Source organism: Trichosurus vulpecula, chromosome 2, assembly GCF_011100635.1.
Source record: "Trichosurus vulpecula isolate mTriVul1 chromosome 2, mTriVul1.pri, whole genome shotgun sequence".
Classification (NCBI taxonomy): Eukaryota; Metazoa; Chordata; class Mammalia; order Diprotodontia; family Phalangeridae; genus Trichosurus; species Trichosurus vulpecula.
In genome coordinates, this window is record NC_050574.1 from 125362192 (window position 1) to 125383925 (window position 21734).

Consider the following 21734-nt stretch of genomic DNA (forward strand, 5'->3'; position numbering starts at 1 on the left):
TGTGAGTCAGAAGGAACCATGATCAGGATGAGGGAGGTGATGATCCAGCTCTTCTCCCCTTCCCTGATAAGGCCACCTTTGGAATATGCCAGACAGTTCCAGGTACTTCATTTTAGGAAGGATATTGACAAGCTGGAATGCTTCTAGGAAAGAATGGCCTAGATGGTGAGGGGACTGGAGACCAACCGTACCAGAACTAACTTAAGAAACTGAAGATATTTAGATGGATTAAAAAAAAAAGATTTGCTGAAAAGCATCTCAGTCTATAAATATTTGGGGAAGAGAAGGCAGACTGCCCGGAGAGCAGAACTCAAACCAGTGACAAAAGTCTATAGGTTGATAGATTTAGGTTCAATGTTAAGGACTGCAGCTAGGTGGTGCAGTGAGTAGGGTACCGGCCCTGGACTCAGGAGGACCTGAGTTCAAATCCTGCCTCAGACACTTGACACATGTACTAGCTGTGTGACCTTGGGCAAGTCACTTAACCCCAATTGCCCTGACAAAACAAAACAAAAAAAAAACCAGTGTTAAGGACTGGACTTCCTCGGAAAGTAGTGAATTTCCTATCATTTCAGGTTCTATTCAGGTAGATTGTAGGATTATAAATTTAGGGCTATAAGGGATAACTGATGGATGACAGGGATGTTCTAAAGGAATTTCATGCTGCAAGTTGGAGTAGGCGACCTCTGAGGCCCCTTCCAGCTTTGATTCTCTGATTCTGATCGTCCTGTTTTCCTAAGCACGTGCAGGTCTCTCTGACAGCATCCGGCCTACAGGCCAATCAAGACCAGGCCTGTGCCCTAGATTGCCCTCCCTTCACCATGCACCCACCATCATAAACAGTGCCTCTCTGCTGGTTTGGGTGAGTCTGGAAGGGGTCGTTACCTGGACTTCTCCTCAAGTGCTTTCCGTCAGTTTTTCCTTGCTTGCGGGCCACACCCTCGTTCTTCTACACAAGCCAGAACTTCTCATCACTCTTCCCTTTTGAAGTCTGACACACAGCGATTGGCTCAGTACCATGATAAATGCCAGTGCTTGAGCAAACTGGAAGGTTATGAAATGAAGGAGGTTAAAAACCTTCTTTCAGTTTCCCCGTATTTCCTCCGTGTTATTCAGTTCAAATTCATTTGCTTTCACACAGATGTAAATAGACCTTTCCAACTTCATGCTCCATGCAGTGCTCAGCTTAAAATGTCCATGGACTCTGCTCTACCTAAAGTGAAACAACTCCCACCCACCCAATATACCCCATCATGTCCTGCTCCTGTCTCTTTTCTCACCTAGTCCTTTCCCTCTGCTTTTCACCTCCAACCACTCACGCCTCTTTTGAACTCTTCCTCTTCCAAGAATCCTGCCCTGATTTCTCCCCAAACTGCTCTGCAGTCAAAAATTCTTTCCTTCCTTTAACCTTTCATGGCACTTGGTAGGTTTCTTATGTGCTTATCACATATTTTAAGTCATATTTTAGTTTGTGTCTAGGTCTTAATCTCCCTCATTAGACCATAACCTGTATGAAGGTAGAGACCAACTTACTGAGTTATTATTTGTTGTAAAACAACTAAGTGGTGCAGAGGGTAGAGTATTGGACTTGGTGTCAGGAAGACCTAAATTCAGATCCTGCCTCAGACACTTAGTAGCTATATGATCCTGGGCAAGTCATTCAATATCTCTCAGACTCAGTTTCTTCATTTGTAAAATGGGATAGTAATAGCAACTCCCTCCCAGGGCTGTTATGAGAATCAAATGATATAACATTTGTACAGAGCTGTGCAAACCATAATATGCTGTATAATTGCTCTTTATTATTTATAAAGTATCTTCCTCACGACTCTCTGATGTTTGCAGTTTAAGTGTTATCCCTGTTTTACAGATGATAAAACTGAGACTCTGAGGGGGAAGTGATGGGGTCTGCAATCTGTCCCTTACTAGATGTGTGGCCCTGCTCAGATCACTCTCTTGCACCTCAGTTTCCTCACCTGTAAAACTAGAAGAATAATGCCTGCATTACCCATTCATGGGGTTGCTCTGAGGAAAATTTATAAAATTTTTAACTGTTCTAAAATTAGGAATCATATTGGTTTTCTTTGTATTTTCCCTGTTGTTGAGAACACAACCCTACAGTACCATAGTAGGCATTTGATGTTTGCCAAACTATGTTGAATTGATCTGAGCCTTTTGACAGACCAAGTGAGAAGAAAAACCAAGAATAACTATTTGGGGACAGATGTCATTTGGAACTTGTTGTTCTCTTTGCAGCTAGCTCCGTTCCTCCCATTGGATTCACTTCCAAAGTGTTCTGCTAAAGCAGATAATTTCGTCTGTGAAGGGAACCCAACCTCTCCCGCAGCTCAGTCCTTCCAAGCTTGCACTTTCACAGCTCTTCCTACATTTTGAAATATTTTCCTCTGCTGATCAAGCCCTTCCTTCCCAGACCTTCCATTGCCCTTTGTACCACTCTAATGCATTTCTCCTTTAGCATTCTCTGTTTAGTTCTCTTTCTTCATGTCTTGTCCCACTACTTCCCAGTGTTGTGAGGGCAAGGAGCATGCTTTAGGTAAGCTTGAATGGACCTCAGCGTATAGCTCAGTGTTCTATGCTGAGCAGGCCCCTTGTGGAATCGGAATTTGTCTAGAACTGAAGGGAAGCATGTTGGCCCAAGGTAGCCTGGGGCTGGCCTGATATTCGTCTTTCCTACTTCTCAGTTTGAGCAGTAGACAAAATAAGAAGGGGGCAGGCAGGGTCTCCTCATGGAGCTGGCTCAAAAGTTGGTGGAAGAAACACAGTTTGGGGACCAAATTATTTGTTCCATTGTAGATGCCAACAAAGGCTTCAGTCATCACATTAGAATTTGGTGCCATCTGGAAAATGTGGTTAAGACCACAGTTATGTATTAACAGCATAATTGGGAAATGTTCACACTGCCCAGAAGAAGATAATTATTTTTAAAATACAATAATAGTCTGTTTACTTATGAAATGGTAAAGGAACATGGACGTTGACTCACTCCTGTCAGTACTACAGAGGTCATTCCACAAGTATTTATTAGCTGCCTCCTCTGTTTAAGGCTCTTCACTGAGGGAGAGGAGATGACAAAAGAGACACTGTCTCCCTCCCCAAAGGAATTCACATCCTGATAGGAGGCAAAACACACACAGGCAACACACTCCGCATTTTCTGTCATGCATTCCATGAGGTCCATGACCTAGGTGATGAGACAGTGCCTAGGAAGAAGAAGGTAGAGCTAACCCTGGGGACTAGGGAAGGCTTCCTGCAGGAGGAAGGAGTGCTAGTGAGAGGGAAGCAGCGCACTACCATGGAAGAAGTGCTGTACTGTATATGGAGCCAGAAGACCGGGTCTCAAGGCCCAGCTCCCATACTTCCCAGCTGTGTGACTGTGGGCTAATCGCCTCACCTCTGAGCCTTGGGTTCCTCTTTCGTAACAAAGAGGTCAAAATTCTTGCCCTCCCAGCATCACAAGATCATTGTAAGGAAGTTGCTTAGTAGGCTGTAAAAGCACTGTAGAAATGGGAATTAGTCATCCAGCCAATGGCTGGGCCTGGGATTTCATCAGCAAAGGGTAAAGGTGTCATACTCTTGACCTGTGCAGAGCTTCCGCATGTTGCCATTTTAGTGTGACACCCCCAATAGAAGGATACCTGCATGAGCAAGCTCTCATTACCAATGAACATCAGCCATTTCTCTGCACTTTACAGTCTTAGAAAGTGGCCTCGAGGACTAAGGGACTTGTCCAGGTTCACACAGCCAGTGTGTATTGTAGGGAGAACTTGAACCCAGATGTTCCCAGATTCAAGGCTGACTCTTCACTAGGCCACACTGTCTCTTATTCATCATTAATGATCAGTAGTATCATTATTGGAGAGGGCCATGGATGGCACCGAGAACCTGCTGCTGGACTGCAAGGAGTACAGCCTGAAGCTCAATGAGAGCTTCAAGAAGAAGCCCAAGTCTTCTTTCTACATCATCTGCTATAATTTTAAACCAGCGTCTACAGACACGTCATGTGAAAGAGAACTGCAAGTTGGCAAAGGAGGTGATGTCACTGGATCAACACCTCCAATGACTGTATTCAAAGGAAACAAAAGAACATATCAGAAAGACTGTTCTCATCGTTAATCAAGACACTGGTGAATATGTGTTGGAAGAACTCAGTAGCAGGATTCAGGTCAAGAAAACAAGAGCCAAAGGAAGTAGCAAAATCCAGGCCCAAATGGAACAGCCCTCTGCTCAGGTACCACCCCTCCTGTACCATTTAGAGCCCCAGTGAAACCACCAGGTGGACCAAAAACCTCCCCTGTGAAACATAACCCTGCACCTGAACCTCATCTGGATGACATTAGGAGAGAGCTGAGAGCAGTTTGAAATAATTGAACAGATGGGTAGTAGTAATGGGAGCAGTTCATCAGATTACAGGAGCTCCTCAGGCAGTGATGATGAGGATGGCCCCAGCAGCCCAGGGGAAGAGTCATATGCTCCCAGGCCTCACCCTGTACCTCCTCACTGGCAGGTCAGTCACAGAAACCCTGTGGCCTTGGCACTAGCTGACTCCTGGGAAATAACCAGCTGATGAACACCCTATGAAATGACTTACAATGGAGTACATCAGGCAATAACACTGATGACCAGCACTAGAGCTTCCTGCATCCGTCTCTTTGGTAGGAAACCACATCAGGGTGGCAGGACACTAGCAGAAACCACATGCCCAAGGAGAGTGCTTGAGGAATTAATGATCACTGAGGAGTTTGAGGGGAGATCCAAGCCCTTATTCCAGATCCCAAGCAGGGGTGCACTTGTATATAGTTTGTGAATAATCTATTTTACAAGTTTCACCTAGCTCTGTAGAGTAGATAACTGAGAGGCTTTTGTTGTTTGGTTAATGTTATGGATGAAAATCTTGAACAGTTGGGGTGGTGGGCTACGGAGCGCGTGGTTTCAGTTATTCAAAGGTTGAATGATATGCATCCTTGGCAGTCTGTAGTTTGGACAGGTCATCTTCATTGATAAAGCAAATTATGTGGCCCTTGAAGGAAGGCACCCCCAAAGTGTGTTAAAGCTTCTTCAAATCATTGACCATGTGGAGGCAAAGGCTGTAGCCCTCCTTGCCTGATTAGACCTGACAGACCAGTGGAGACAGACTTAGGCATAGACTTTGAGAGGAAGAGGGACCATTGTATGTGATCTAGTCCAAGCCCTCATTTTCCAAGGGAAGGGAGGCTCAAAGAGGCAGAGGTATACAGCTAGTCAATAAGAGAGGTGGGAGTGAGACTCAAGGCTCCAGCACTTTCTCTATTGTGTCATAATGCCTCCCATTATATTTAATTAACCAAATATTTATTGAATACCTACTGTGTGCAGAGTTTATGTGTCTGTGCACATAGAGCAATCAGATACAGTACCTAAAAACAGCTATGGAAGTCACAACTACCAGTTTCCTTCTAGTTTGAATTTTAGTCAGTGAAAGTTGGCTGTGTACAGAATAGAAGAACCCAACCCCGTGTGTAAGTGCAATGACTAGATGAAATTGGAGGTTTGATAATGAAACCATGTTCATCTTTCATTGGACATAATTGATTCAGTGGATTTTAAAAGGAACAAGTTTTAAAAAAAAATAATAGGAATGGATGTGAGCAGTAGGGGCGAGAGGAGAAAACTACTGAATGTATGGACTAGAAGTGAGTTTTAAAAAAGAATTGGAAGCATCAAACGAGAGTACCATAACTCTCCTTGATTTAGGAATTTCCCCCCATGCTTTTGTACAACTATGTTTAAACCACAGGTCATATTTTTATATAGCTGAAAGCAAGACAAAATATGCTCTCTTATATATAGATCTTCTGCAAACTCTTTCAAATACCAACAGAATGAAAAAGCTGTTCTAGGACAGCAAAGCTCAGTTACAATTGAGGGTACTTTAAAGTGTCCATGCAATAGGTCTCCATACAGTCGAAATCCCATTGCCTATAATTAGAATACAAATTATTTAACATGAGAAAATTATTTTGCTTATATTTGCTGGGCAGATAGATTTTAAACTAATTTCTGCCCTATTGCCTTCTGACTCATGTCTCTTTTTCACACATACCCCCCACCCCATTCCCCCAGTTCTGAAGTAGAAGGAGAATTTGAATCTAGACATGGGATATAAGACATATGGGGATAGCTCAAAGGAATACAATTAAGCGGAGCTGTAATTAGAAGGTGGGGACTCTGCTTTCTTCTTATGAATTGTCCAAAGAAAGACAGAGTCCAAGTAAGGGGGAATAGCCCTCATTGCCTTGTGATCTGTAAGTACTTTTTGGTTCATACCCAAATTTTAGCCTTTTAGGTTGAATTTAATGGCGTATAAGAATTTATAATGAAGTAATCATTTACAGTCTGTTGGTAGTATTGACATTAGAAATGGACAGTACCATTGTCAGTTTATATTGTTAATGGAAATTAGGAATATTTAAATATTTCACTGCTATTGTTAACTTGCCCAATTCTTTAAGCCAGATTTCAGTCATTTGAACTAAGATTTCCTCTGTGAGGTTTTAAATTTTAAATAAAAACAAATACTAAAGGAAGCAGGCCGGACCTTGATTCTAACATCTCCAAGTCAATGAGTTCATTTGCTAATTGTCAAAAAGGATCTTGTAAACATATTATTTGGATATAGTGCTACGGTTAAGTATTCAGGTATGGTAGAGTGGTAGGGGAAATGTGGGGAGGGTAGGACAGTCCAAGAATATGCACACTTTGGATGACAACTTGGACTTTTTAAACATTTTGAAACATCTAGTGGAATTTTATGCAGTGCTTATATTTTATATCTAAAATCACAGTAGGGTTTCGATATTAGCAAATTCAATAGATTTTTAGCTGAAACCAAGACTACTTATTAATTCTTTGTCTTTTGTCAGTAACCGTCTCATGTTTTCTGGGTGTAGTGTTTATATTTGCTTGTCTTTGGTGCTGGGAAAACTTAAGACTCTGGAATCCCTATTTCCTTGATTAAGATAGCAGATTCAGTAGGATTTGTGTGTGTGTGTGTGTGTGTGTGTGTTATGTGTTTATATGTTATTCTGAAAGAAATATTCTTTTTTTTTTTTGGAAAGGGGAAGGCAAGGCAATTAAGGTTAAGTGATTTGCCCAAGGTCACACAGCTAGTAAGTGTGTCAAGTGTCTGAGGTCACATTTGAACTCAGGTCCTCCTGACTCCAGGGCCAGTGCGCTACTCACTGTGCCACCTAGCTGCCCCTGAAAGAAATATTCTTATGTGGATATATATTAGGTTATCATAAAAATGGAATTATTCCAATACAGTATGGGTAGATGGCATTTTGGAAATTGAAGTATAGGTTGAAGTAAAAGACCAGTAGAATAACGATCACCCCTTGACATTTCCCCATCATCACTTTTGTCCCAAATTCATTTTAACAAGTTAATTTAAAGATGCCTGGCTATGTGATTACAATTTTTAAAATCTTGTGCCTAGTATTTATTTTCATAAATAAGTATTTTACCATAGGGTAGAACTATCCATGTTTACATTTATTTAAAGTATTTGCAGTGTAAAATGTTATAGTTTTTTTAGTCTTTTTAAAAAAATTGCTATATTTAAATAAGAAATTAGTCAACAATCCTTAATATACATACATATGTATGTACATATATCATTGATAACTATTGTTGGACCTTGAATGATAGGGAGGTTGTGAGTAAGGATAAAGTGTTCTAGGAAGAGGGCACCATGGGAACACAGACACAGTTGTGAATGAATGCTGTTGCGTAGAGTGTGCAGTATTGGACAGTGAGAGAGGAAAGGAGCCTAGTTACCATATTTTTGCTGGAAGACATTTGAATGTATAATGAGTGATCAATGGCTTGTATGTTTTCTTAATCATAATCCCCTCTATATAAGTAATCGTAGATAGTATTCATGTAGTACTTCATGGTTACAACGTATTTTCACACACATCACATTTGAGCCTGCTAATTTTCATCTCCGTTTTATACATAAAGGAAACAGGGTCAGTGAGGTCCTGACTTGTTGTATATATAGTAGAGGGGCTTCCTCTGGGTTAGAGGAGATGGCCAGGGGTGAAATTGAGTCAGAAAACCTGGGTTTGAGCAACATCTATATCTTGGGTGAGGTACTCCCCTTCTCTGTCTCTCAAGGTTCTCATCCATAAGGTAAAAGGGTTGCACTAGATTCTCTCAGCTCCTTTGCAGCTCTAAATTCTGTGATCCTATGGACCACTGAGTCCTTTTTAATGGCTGAGGCCAAATGATGACTTGAACCCAGAATTTCTGGCTCCAGGTCCAGGACTCTCTGCATGATGCCAGTCTGCTTTCCAAGTAAATACATATGTGAGTCTGTGTGGATCTCCCAAAACCCCTTTTCTATCACAACTTGAAGTTGTGGAGCCTGGCTCTCAGCTGTATTTAGGGGAGGTTACAAACCTGGAGCTGAGCCAATCCCCCAACAATAGCTGTCATTTTGTAAAGAGAGATGAACTCCAGGAAAACATGACCTAGATACAAATTCTTGGTGCTAAATTTATAGTGAAGAGTGGTTCTAATGATTTGGATAAGAGGTTAGATGCATTTCATGCCTCAGTCACCGGCTTTATTTTCTTCCATATCAATAGCCCCTGAGAGTCTTTGCTGTCTAATTGGATGGGTTTTTAAGTGTACACTGATTTTTGGCCTCCAGAATAAAATATAAATTCCTTAACCTGCCACCCAAGAAGCCTTCTAACTAACCAGTCTAGCCTTATCTCACAATGATTTTCTTTCATTTTAGCCAAACTGAACTATTCGCTATGCACTCATCTCATTCTCTTTTCTTCTGCCTCTGAGAGTGAGTCATCCCCCTTTCTCTAATGCACTCCCTACTCATCTCTCCTTGCTGAAATCTCTTCCTTCAGGGCTCAGATCGTGTGCCATGTCAACCATGAAGCCTTCCTTGGTCCTTCCAACACCTTCATAGTTTCCTAGCATACTTTTGCCTGGATCGTGTTTTGTGCTCCTATTACATTCCACCTTGTGTCAGACTTACTTGTACACATGCTTCAGAGCTATAGGATTTAAAGCTGGAAGGGGTCAGCTGGTCCACCCTCATCTTATGAATGAGAAGGTTGAGACCCAGAAAGAGGAAGTCTTCTGCCCAAAGTCCCTCAAGCATTATTGACAGAGCTGGGATCTAAACCCAAGCTTTCTGTGCCAAGCTCCATGCCCTTCCAGCAGCTCTTCTAAGCCTCCTGACTTGTGAGCTCCTTGAGACCAGGATCTGTGCCATTTCTATCCATGCATCCCAGAGCCAATCAGAGGGCCTGGAAACTGGAAAAAAGTAGATGTTTAATAAAGAATCGCTCTTAGGGACAGCAAGCAAGATCAGAATGATCCAAGTTTAGAAAGGCTTAGGAAAGGAGTTTTCCATTCTAGACACTCCCTCTGATTATGCTGTTGTTCCTCTCCTTCTGGGTGCCAGACAGGTACCAGCCCCTGGGCTGCCAATGGATCCCTTTCAGCAACAGCAGCACTGGAGTGAGAGAACATCTCTCCCATTCCTCTCCTTTCATAGATGAGGACACTTTGCTAATTCACATCTGTCATGGTTTACAGCAGAGGTGTCAAATTCACAGCCAGCAAAACTCCCAAGTGCAACCCAAATCAGATGAGAATATAATTGGGAAACGTCTAACAAAATTAACAGACATACAGTACAATGTAGATAAAGTTAATTTGTGGTTTTCTTAGTCAATACACAGCCTGCAGGGATACATTTCTATTTGAATTCAACACCCCTGGTTTAAGCTTTTTTTTTTTTTTCCTTCTGGTCACCCTGGTGAAGTAGTACAAATATTTATCTCATTCTGCAGGTGAGTGAGACTCACTTGTCTGAGGTCATACAACTAATAAGGAAGATTGTCAGGATTTTGGAAAGTAAAATCTTAGATTTGGAAAGTTTTGTTGTCACCACTTCCAACTCATGTCTGAAGCATGGATCCCTTCCACAACTTGTTTTACAAGTAGTCATGCAGCTTCTGTTTGAAGCCCTCTAGGGCAGAGTAATATGCTCATTGTGCCTATGGCATCCAGTCATCAGGGTTTCAAGTTCTTTCTGTGAGAAAGTAAGAGAGCCAGGATTCGAACACAGGTCTTCTGACTCTTAACATTCCCTGCACTACACCATGCTGCCTATCTCTCTACCCTCTTTCTTCTCATTATCTTTTGTTTTCATACTCTAGTCCGGGGTAATTAATTACTTCTAGGCCTTTTCAAATGCTGTGTGGCTGGCTGACATCAGGATTCTCACAACTCCCTGATGTTTTCCCATCATCACCATCATTCATTAACTTGAGGGGAGGGCGACACCAGGCTGGTGTTCCCTCTGGCTGCAACTTTGTTCTAGTCAACTGTGAAATGAGCTAGTGGAGGAGAGACTTAGACAGAGAGCCACCCCATGGAATGAAGATTCCCAGATACCTTCCCCACTTCACTGTCCGGGGCAATAACAGTGCCCCGCAGCTGTCACCGATGTGAGTGGGAGACATTCACAGAAGCTGTCCCCCAGCCACCCACAGGGATGGAGACAGCATGGTATGAGCATCAGGGTAAGCTGAGCTCACAGGTTAGCTTCCTGCATCCTCCCTGCAGGGCTTCCTGGGCCCATGAACAAGGCCCTTCTCACTGAAGCTCACTTTCCTCTGTCCAGTGGGGTTGAGGACATACTCGTATCAGCCGCTTCTCAGGGCTGTTGTGAAGAATGTGTTTTGTAAACCTGAAAGCACTATAAAAACAAAAGATAATGCTTTTAGTCACCAAGGGCTCAAAGAACATGATAATGTCATAGTAGCTGTCAAGAAACATGGCTTTAGCTGCAGGAAAGAAGGGCTGAGAGTCAGAGCCCTTGGAGAGAAAGTTCTAGTTCATAAATCAGAGAGAGGACAAGAAAGTGATTTTTAGAGATCAGCATGTGAAAAGTAGCAAGGTTGGGCAAAGTCCCAGTGTAAGAGGAGGAGTGGGCAGAGGGAGAGACGACCCCAGCACGCAGCCCCTCGGGAGACTGGAAGGAGAGCTTTCCTGAGTGGGAGCTCACACATGTGCACATGTGTGCTCATGCACACGCATTGCCTTGAGCTCCTGCTGCTGCCACTGTGCCCTTCTATGGGAAGCAGAAAATTCACTCCAACCAGGCAAATGACAACCAGAGAAGAAGCGAACCATGTTTCATACCAGAAATGAAATGTTGTTGCCAAAATGAAACGTTCTCCCTGGTGGAATTGAGGCCCCAGGCCAGAGGACAATGCAGGCAAGGGAAAATTCCACAGATATTTTTGGAAGCTGTATTTTTTTTCAGTCTGCCAACATCAGCTTTCACCAGGCTTCATAAAGGTCTAGATGGAATCTTCATTGTCATCTCCACTGACAGTCATACATATAACATGTGCCAGGCAATTCAAGGAATGTGGGGTAACACAGAGGAGAGTTGTTTAGTTTTAATTAATTTTCAGGGATGGGTTCCAACAGAAACATAAATCCTGTGTGACAGTGTGGCTTTGGAGCCACAAGACAGCTCATATCACAGAGTCCCAGAATGCTGTTACTGGATGAGGCTGCTTAGAAAATAGAATGTCAAAGGTGGGAGGGACCTCCCAGACCATCTAGTCTGGGAAACTGAGCCCCAGCAAAGTAATACCTTTGCTCACATGGCTTGTAAGTAGAAGAGCCAATACTCAAACCCAGTTCCTCTCACTCCAAGTCACCATGTTGCCTCGATAATTCTCTAGTGCATTAAGATTTGCAAAATATTTTCCTCAGCCCGTGAGGTAGGTCATGTGCACATGATTATCTCCGCTTCAGGAGGAGGGAGTTCAGGTCAGGCTCAGAGTGACTTACTCGCCAGGTCACCAAACGAGGAGTTGGCACAACCAGGACTTGAGTCAAGTCTTCCAGTTTCAAAAGCTGTATGTACTACGCTGTGCTCTCTTACTCATCTCTGTTAAATGGTGCAGTTCTTCATTGAAAAGAAATGGACAGAATCACAGAACTGAGGCTGTAACACCTATTCTAGCAATACTTCATACTACTGCTGATGCCACATCCTTGACCTCTTTGAGTTCACAGACTAGTGGAGTATATAGAACATGTACATAAGTAACTACAATGAATGGAGAAATGGGAAAATAAGAAAAGTTCAGCATAATGTGAAGGTTCACAAGAAAAAAAGATTTCTTCAAGTAGGGGCTCAGGGAAGGAAGGCTCCCTCCAGAAGATGACATTGAAACTAGGCTTGGAAGGACAGGAAAGATTTCAGCAAAGTTACACTGAGAGCCATGGGCCATTCCAAGTAAAGGGAGCAGGGGCTTCCTCAGCTGAGGCAGGAAATCAGAAAGGGACAGGAGATTAGGAAGGCATACATTTAGGCAAAATTTTGGAGCATGTGAAGGGGATTTATTTTCTGAATATGTTACTCACTCTTCCCCTGCCTGGTAAATCTTCTCTTACAATAAAAATTTAAAAAGAAAATAACTAATAGAACTGATATTGATGGCATACACAGTATTACACACCCATAGATCCCACCTATGAAATGAAGTCATTTTCTTTACTCTTCTTCAGGGCCAAGCTTAATAATGATCATTATGTTGTGTAGCTTTTATTTTATTGTTTCTTATGTTAACATTATTGTGGCCATTTATCTTATTTTCCTGATTCTGTTTTTATCACTCGGTGTCATTTCATGTGAGTCTCCATATGCATCTCTGAATTCTCCATATTCATCATTCCTTTTGGCACTATAATACTTCATTACGTTCATATGCACAGTTTGTTTAGCCATTCCCCAGATGATGGACATCTACTTTGTTTCCAGTTCTTTGCTACCACAAAAAGTACTACAGTTGGTTACTGTGTCTCTCGTCCTTCTGTCCTTTCTTTTACTTCCATATGCCTAGTAGTGGGATCTCTCATGCGATGGATATAAGCATTTTAGTCACTTTTTTTAAAAAAATCACAATTCCGAAATAATTCTTGAGGGGAATTTCATCTCACTGTAAGAAAAATCATTCTAACATCTGTCCAAAAAAAGTAAACTATCCTAACTTTCAAAGTAGTGGAATCTCCACCCCTAGATGCAGATCTCCCTGGAAGCTGAGTGATTGTTTGTTGTGGATGTTTTAGAGACGATGACTGTTTACCTGGTATGGATTAGATTAGATGCTCTCTAATGTCTCTTCTGAATCATATTCTGTGAGTTAATGGGAGATTAAAATGAAAAGTAGGGTTGGGAAGCAGATTGTGCAAGTTCTTGAATGTCTGGCTGAGAATTTGGGACTTTATTTGGCAGGCATAGTGTGGGGGCTCTGAGAGATGATTTACCCATGTGAGGAGGGAGGAAAATCACTTTGGAAACCTACAAGACTCTGAGACTTAAACCTCTTAGACTTGAGTCCTGGGGTGGGAGGTACCAATCATTCAATACACCTTTATTCAGCACCTTTTGGACACCAGCCACTGAGCTTACAAAGATACAAAGAAAGACAAAAGACAATCCCTGCCCTTGAGGCAGTCACAGTAGTCGTGCAAAGAACCATGTATAACCAAGCTGTATATTCTAATAAATTGGAAATAATCACAGAAGGAAGACATTAGAATTAAGAGGAATCAGGAAGAGCTTCCTGTAGTAGGTGGGATTTGAGCTGGGACTTGCAAGAAGCCAAGGGAGCCAGAAAGCAGAGATGAGGAGGGAGGACAGGGAAAATACCAAAAGTCAGGAGTCAGGAACAGCAAGGAGGTCAGTGTCACAGAATCAAAGACTACATTGGAGCTGAAAGGGTGGGAAGTATGTGAAGAGAGAAAATATAAGAAGACTGGAAAGGTTGGGAGTAGGGGAGGACACTGGCTCAGCTTAGCTTTGAACACTAAACAGAATTTTATATTTGAGCCTAGTGGTGATAGGGAGCCACTTGAGTTTATTAAGTAGGAAGAGGGGATGGCCCTTAGTCAGACCTGTGCTTTAGGAAGATCACTTTGACAACTGAGTGGAAGATGGACTGAAGTGGGGAGAGACTTAGGTCAGGGAAACCAACCAGCAGGCCATTGCAGTAGTCTAGGCATGAGGTGGATGGGGTCTGTACCAGGGTGGCATTGTCAGAGGAGAGAAGGGAGTATTTGGAGAAATACTATGAAATTAAAATTGACTGGCTTTGGCAATAAATTGCATGTGGGGGCGGGGGTGAAGTAAGAGAGAGCAAGAAGTTGAGGATGACGCATAGGTTTCAAGCCTGGGGGACTGGATGGATACCCTTGACAGCAATAGAAAATTTTGAAAACGAGGAGAGTTTAGGGGAAAAGACAATGAGTTGGTTGAATTTAAGACATCTAGGACATCTGGCTCCGTGGTGTACATTGGGCAGTTGGAGATGTAAGGCTGGAAGTGCACAGAGAGGTCAGAGAGTGAGGGCTCCTCTCCCAGGGCCAAGCTGGGTGCAGGTGCCTGGATGGGGTCAGGATCTATGGCTACTGCCTCGCATACTTTCTTTTGGGAGTCTGTTTCTGCCCATCATCGCTGACCTGAGGAGCTAGAGCCTCTGGAGACTGCATGCCTGCTCATGCCCACCTGTTACTGAAGGTGACCCAAATCCCCTTCTTCAAAGACCCCTCTCCTTCAACCCTTGGGTCTGGTTCACCTTGGCGATTCATCTTCAGGCAGAATCCAGGAGCACTAGGTACACTACCTTATCTGTTAAAGAGTCCCTCAGGACAGGAACCAAGAGATGGTGAAAGCAGGTTGTGTCTCAGCAAAGATCCCAGAGGAGAAATTTGGGACTCCTGCTTTTAGCCAAAAGGGAGCTCTAGCCACTGTTGAAGGATTAATTAGTTGTGCCATCTTCGGTTTGGAACAGGACCAGCCAGCCCAAAGGGGAAAAAAGAGGAAACCATGGCTGGGGAAAGTGATGTGTTGCCAAGCTGAAACCAGCTAAAGTGAGTAGCTTCCGCATTCACTTTTGTCATTGGTGATCCTTCAAGGATCAATCATGAGTTCTGTGGAGAACTCATATATCTCTTGGAAAAATGATGCCTTCATGACATGTTGGTGCTCAAGATAGAAGAGCCTGAAGAGAAATCCACTGACCCTGTGGAAGATCACAGAGTTACAATCCAACACAAAGGTCCCTGAACATAGCATTCCTGCCACATGCCCCACATTAAAGACATTATCATCATGGTGACCAGTTGTGAGAACTGAGGGCACCAGCCTGATCAGGTAAAGTCAGGAGGAGCAGGGGAGCCCTTGGGTACAAGCTTTACCCTTCCTGTCACCAATAGGCATGGTCAGGGATATTTTGCAGTGTGAGAATCGCAGATCTGAAGTTTGAGCTGAGGTGCTGGGGGTGGGGGGGATGGGGGTGTTGTAGAAGGGCACTGCTGAAAGACATCTGTGATTTAGTAACCAGGCACCCCTGCACACTGAGCCTCAGTACCAACCCTTACTGGACAGAGAAGCTGCAAAAGGAAGGTGGACCAGATGATAGAGGGTAAAATGAATGTTCACTTCATTCTGGAGGATCCAACAGGAAACAAGTCTCCTTACAGGATGTTTATTCTTCAGAAGATGACCCAGAGATGAACGTCATCTTCTAGAAGTGCCTGTTGGATGGGAGCTGGAGCTCAGTGACATGAAGTTGGAGGACCGTGGGGCTGACCACGGAAGAAGCAGTGGCCACACAGGCAGGTCTGAGCCGAGTCACCTGGTCATTTGTTGATACTTTAATAGTTCTAAGGGATTACAGACTAGATAGTCAATAAGGTCTTTCTCTTTGATGGTAGGAAGCTGCTATGCACACACACTGTGTTTTAGAGGTTTTGTATTTTACTTGCAAAGAAACATGGGAATGAACTCTGGTGTGAGTTACTATTGTATTTTCCTTTTAAGTTTTCCCTGCCCCTCTTTCCTCAGATATAAGGAAGATATCCTTCTTTCTCTAAGGGATGGAGCTCAAAGATATTTCCAACTAGACTTGAAGAAATGGAGGAGACAGGATTAGGAGTTGGTTTTGTACAGTGATTCACTCTGGCTTTCAAATAGTGGATAAACCTTCCTTGCAGGAGGGATAGGATCCAAAGATCATGCAGAACAAGAGGTTGCCAATAAAATTGTTGCCTTAAGAAAATAACTAAGTAAAAATAAACCTCACAGCAAAGAACAGTGGCCCCTGTTCAAAAAAGAAGCTTTGCATTTATGAGAAGGTAGAGCCTGAAGAGTCAGCATTCGGGTAGTGGGAGCAGCTGCTTGGGAGAGAGGATAGAGAGCTGCTTCAAAGCCTCATCTCTCATGCACACTAGCTATGTGACCCTGGGCAGGTCCCCTCTTTTTGCTCTCAGCAACTCTCGGAGACAGAAAAGGTACTCCCTGATCCTCATTGCCCTTCATAGTCCCAGGGCCAGCCCCTAGCTGTGTGCTGCCCGAGGCATGTCTTACGGTGCTCAGAGCTGAAAATGATGGAGCGTTCTGAGGTTTACAGAAGAATTTCTTTATGTGTACATTTACCTTTACATTTTTTTCCTTGGATCCTCAGAGCTCCATGAGGTTAAACAAGTGTGTTATTTTTCCCTCACTTTCCAGGTGAGAAAGCTGAGCCTCAGAGGAATGCATTGACCTGATCAGGGTCATGAAGCTAATGAGTAACAGAGCAGGTAGAGAAGCCCAGGGCTTCTTTACCTCCACCAGGATTCTCTGCTGCCTCCCAAATGAACAAACCCCAAGGTCCCTGACCCTTCCTGAGCTGCGGCTTTGTCTGCATAGACCTATACGTCAAGATTCAGATAAGGAAGGTGGTATAGCAGGAAAGGAAGCCATGCAGACCCTTATTAGGCAGCCCTGAAGATGCTGCAGCAGAGACCTTGAAAGTAGATAATATCTTCCCTCTGAGTATTCAGGAGAAAGTTCTGTGACTCTAACTCGTTAAGAACAAGCTGGAGTTGCACTGTTTACCCTGAGCCACCCCCTTCTCTCCCTGGATCAGTGAATCGAGACTTTAGAATTCCTCACTCATTACTGAACTTTCTTTTTTTTCCAGACAGTTCTATGAAACAGGAAAACAAGCATTTTTCTTTTCTTGTTTTTCCCCCTAGCTCAGTGTGGATGCAGAAAGAGAAGAAGGAGAAGAATTCGAGGACAACATGGATGCATTTGATGATAGCAGTTCCAGTCCATCGGGTACCCTACGGAACTATCCGCTGACCTGCAAAGTTGTCTATTCATACAAGGTTTGTGCTTCTTACAAATACATGAGGTTGTTCAAAAGGGGATACTTAGTGTTACGTCTCCATGCGACATCTTGGGTCTCACATACTCAACAGCTGCCTGATTAGTACTGAGGCACCTGTGTCTTTGGTGGGTCAGGAATCCCCAAATCTCAGAGCTGGCAGAACCTCTGGTGGTATCTATTAATCCAGTACCTCCTGGAGAATCCCTTCCATGGCATCTCCAATAAATATTCATCACCTCTCCTGAAAGATCTGCAGTGATGGGAAACTTAACCCACCACAGACAGGTCTAATATTTAGGAAGTTTTTCCTTATATTAAATAAATTCTGCCTCCTTTCCTACTTCTGCCCTCTCTGACCAAGCAAAAGAAGGCTAACCTCATACTGCTTTATATTTTTGAAAACAGTGAAACTGTCATTCCTGAGCTTTCTCTTCTCTGGGCTAAAAATTCTCCTGGTTCCTTCTACTGATTCTCATCATTCTAGTCACTCTCCTCCAGATTCACTCCATTTTGTCAATGTCCTTTGTAAAATGTGGTACTCACATCTATTTGCTCAATCCTGTTTGGTTTGATCAGAACAGAGGTCTGCTGGACCTAGAACCATAGCATCATAGATTGTTAGAACTAGGGCCAGGAAGGGTAGGACCTTAAATGTAATTCAATTCAGCAATCCTTTATTAAGCACCTACTGTGTGCAAGGAATCCTCATTGGATACTGAGGCAGAAAGAATGTCCTTTCCCTCAAGGAGGTTACGTTCCACCTTGGGGATCCAGTGGACACACAGATCAGTAAATAAAAGATCATTTGAACAGGGTGAGAGCACTAGTAACCAAGGGGATGAGAAAAGGCTCCCTGAAGGAGGCAGCCTCTGGGAGGACCCTGGAGCCCAGCTAGGGATTCTGGGAGGCTGAGGGAGGAGGAGGAAGTACGTGGTGGACATTCACAGGGACCTGGGCAGAGGCCCAGAGATGAGCACTGTAATGCAGAGCTGGATCATGCTGAATGGTGCTGGAATCTGGGGGGCATGAAGAAGAGCAATGTAAACCTTTGGAAGGGCCTGGGAGCCACATGGTACAGGGCTTTATTTGAAGCCTGGTGAGGAGTTGGTATCTTAGCCTCCTAGCAGTGGGGCCGCACCCAAGCTAGAGCAGGGCGGGGACATGATCACACCTGGGTTTAGGAACATTATTTTGGCACCTGAGGGAAAGGTAGATGAGATCTAGTCCAGGACTTAGTCCACGTTACAGATGAGGAAACCAAGACCCAGAAAAGGAAGGGATTTGTCTGAGGTCACGCCGCAAGTTAAGGGCAGAGCCTGGACCAGAACTCTGGTTTTCCTGGAGCTTTTCCTTCTGCCCTCCTGCTCCTGCCTTGACAGACCTAAACCACTGTTAGTTAAAAGAGAGCTCACATTTATAGATGGATTTAAGATTTGCAAAGCATTTTATATATCTTGTTTCATTTAATCTTTACATTAACCCTGAGAGAGATGCTATTGTCACCGCTTTACAAATGAAACTCCAGGAGGTGATGATTTTGCTAGGGTCTCTTGGCTCGTAGTTATCTGAGGCAGAATTTGAACCCAGGTTTTTCCTGACTCCACGTTGACTCTTTTATCCATTACACCATAATGCCTTTCAAGACCCCTCATTTTGGATGCTACACACTTGGTTTTATTTGATGGGACCTGTGATTTTGTTGGTGTAGGGAATTTCTGATGAAGCAGCATTGCCTTTACCACTGCCACTCAGCAAGTGCTGTGTAGCTGACACTGTGAGAGAGATGCATGGGGAAGGGTCACAGTCAGGTCGCAGCAGCAGTGAGATTTGAACCCAGCTCTTCCTGACTCTTGAGGCCAGCTCTCTGCCTCTCCATGCTGCCTCTAGGTGTGCACTAATATGCCCTTGTTACACAGGTGCAGTTTCCAGAACCTTCCTTTTCATTATCCTAACACAGCCATCCTTCCTTTATCCGGGCATCAAGGCAGGGAAGAACAGTAACTAGATTGCACAGAAACCACCAAGCTCTCATTCCAAGTGATGCTTTCTGCTCAGAGAGAATGTTGGACACCCAGAGCATCCCAGAGCTAGAAGGGACCTCCGCTGGCGCCTAGTCCGAGTCACACCTGATCAAGAATGCCATCTCCGCCACCCCCACCCCCCCACAAGTGGGCCTCCTGCCACTGAGGAAGAACACACTGCCCCATGCTGACACTGAGTTGCTTCAGCCGTGTCCGACTCTTCATAACCCCGTTTTCTTTTCGGAGGGGTGTTTCTTGCCAGAGATACTGGAGTGATTTGCCATTTCCTTCTCCAATTCATCTTACAGATGAGGAACTGAGGTAAACAGGGTTAAGTGGCATGCCTAGGGTCACACAGCCAGGAAGTGTCTAAGGCTGGATTTGAACTCAGGCCTCCTGATTTCTGCCTGGATGCTCTATCCACTTCACCTAGCTGCTCCACTCATATTGAGGCAGCCCCAAAAAACAGAAACCAAGGGGAATACTGCCACAGGAAAGACCGGTTGCTTTTTGGGTAGCTGTAATTGAAATTCTTTCCCCTCATGAAACCTAAATTCATTCATGCAACTTTGCTGGGCCAAACAGAACGTGTCAGTCCCTCTTCTATATGCCAGCCCCTTGTTTGTTTGATAGCAGCCATGTTGTCCACCTTGAGTGTTCACTTCTCCTGGCTCATTCTTCTTTTGTTTCATTTGTAAAATGGTGACGATAGCATCTCTCCCAGGGTTAATGTAAAGATTAAATGAGACAAGATATATAAAATGCTTTGCAAATCTTAAATCCATCTATAAATGACAGCTCTCTTTTAACTAACAGTGGTTTAGGTCTGTCAAGGCAGGAGCAGGAGGGCAGAGGGAAAAGCTCCAGGAAAACCAGAGTTCTGGTCCAGGCTCTGCCCTTAACTTGCGGCGTGACCTCAGACAAATCCCTTCCTTTTCTGGGTCTTCGTTTCCTCATCTGTAACATGGAAGTCCTGGACTAGATCTCATCCACCTTTCCCTCAGGTGCCATGTCTGCCTGGCAGGGATGCTTGTGAGAAGATCTCTGAGCTGCCATGGAGCACTGGAGAAGGGAGGGAGCAATAGTTCTCCCTCCTCTAAAGAGCAGCCAAGGGAGCCGGCGAATTCCACCCTCTCTCCCTTCCCCTGCCCTGATGCTGATAGGCACCAGTGTGAATGTGAGGCCTCACAGGGCACAGGGAAGGAGAGAGTTAGAACGAGGAACTGCCACACTCGGTTCTCAGTGTCACCGCTCCCCAGACTTATGGGGTTGCCATCCTCTCATTGTATGTTGTACTTCCTAACACTTTGCTCCTTCTACAAGACTCCATGGTATGTGTGTGTTTGTTTTGATCTTCTTGATAATTTCAAGACAGCCTCTGAGTTCTTAGGGATTCCAAGGGGAGAAGAGGATCTCAGAAGGCCAATATTAGAAATTATTGCCCTATATTATCTGCAAGTCTAAGACAGGATCCATTGGAAAGCTCTGACTGTTGGCTTTTGTCCCCTCTTATTGCCTTCATCCTGGAATGCAGTCAGTGCATAGTAGGATCATAGATTTAGAGCTAGGAGAAAGCTCAGAAGCTCTAGAGATGAAAAAACCCTGACCAACAGAGGTGAGGCACCTTCCCTCAGGCACCACTGATGGTAAGTGGTCAAGCCAAGATTTGGACTGAGGTCCTCTGACTCCAAAATTGAATGCCCTCTCAACTATGGCAAGCTATCCCCCAATACAAACACATGGTACTACTTTACTTCACCACTCGGGGGGTGAGATTGACATGTTCTCTTCACCCTCTCGCTTTATCTTAGTGGGGGATTCCTATCACATTAAATACTGCCCAGGATCACATGCAAGCACACCTCATCCATGCTCCCACCATGTCTCCTTTTCCCCAACTACTCCTGACCCAACCTAGTTCTCCTTAAAGTAGCCCTTCAGCAAAATTATCTTGTAAGAGTAGTTTTCATCCAGTCATTGCTTGCTCGTTATCTTTTAGTTATGCTTCAAGTCCTCCTTAGGTGTCCTTAAGATGGAGCTTCCTGACAAACGTGCCAAACGTTGTTAGCCAACCGACATGTTGCTTATCTGTTGCCTTTGATCTCCTGCCCATTGAAATGTTCCTAAGCTGGCTCCAGTTTTTAAGGTCTTTAATGACAGAGAGTGGTACCCAAGCAATTAGAGCCTATCCCTTTGTGTGTAATTTATTGTCTCCAAGATAACCCAGAACATGATTCAATTCGGTTCCACAAATGTCGAGACAGAGACAGATGAATGAGACATATTCCTTGCCCCCAGGTAGCTTACAGTATGCTCCTAGAGGAAATACTGTACACATACATGTATATGTAACTCCCTACCTCCCAGGGTTGTTGTGAAGAAAATTACTCTGTTGTTAAAGCACTATAAAAACATGATTTGCTGTCATAAATGC

At 43.9% G+C, this 21734-nt stretch overlaps 1 protein-coding gene and 1 pseudogene across 1 annotated transcript in view; both read left to right on the top strand.

Annotated features, from left to right (window-relative positions):
- FCHSD2 (FCH and double SH3 domains 2) overlaps positions 1 to 21734 on the top strand; it is a 359064-nt gene that overhangs the window by 322600 nt on the left and 14730 nt on the right. Inside the window, exon 14 of the mRNA XM_036745787.1 lies at positions 17143 to 17277. Within this exon, the coding sequence (XP_036601682.1) occupies positions 17143 to 17277 (135 nt within the window). The remainder of the gene's footprint in view (positions 1 to 17142; positions 17278 to 21734) is intronic.
- On the top strand, positions 3886 to 4650 carry LOC118839885 (annotated as a pseudogene).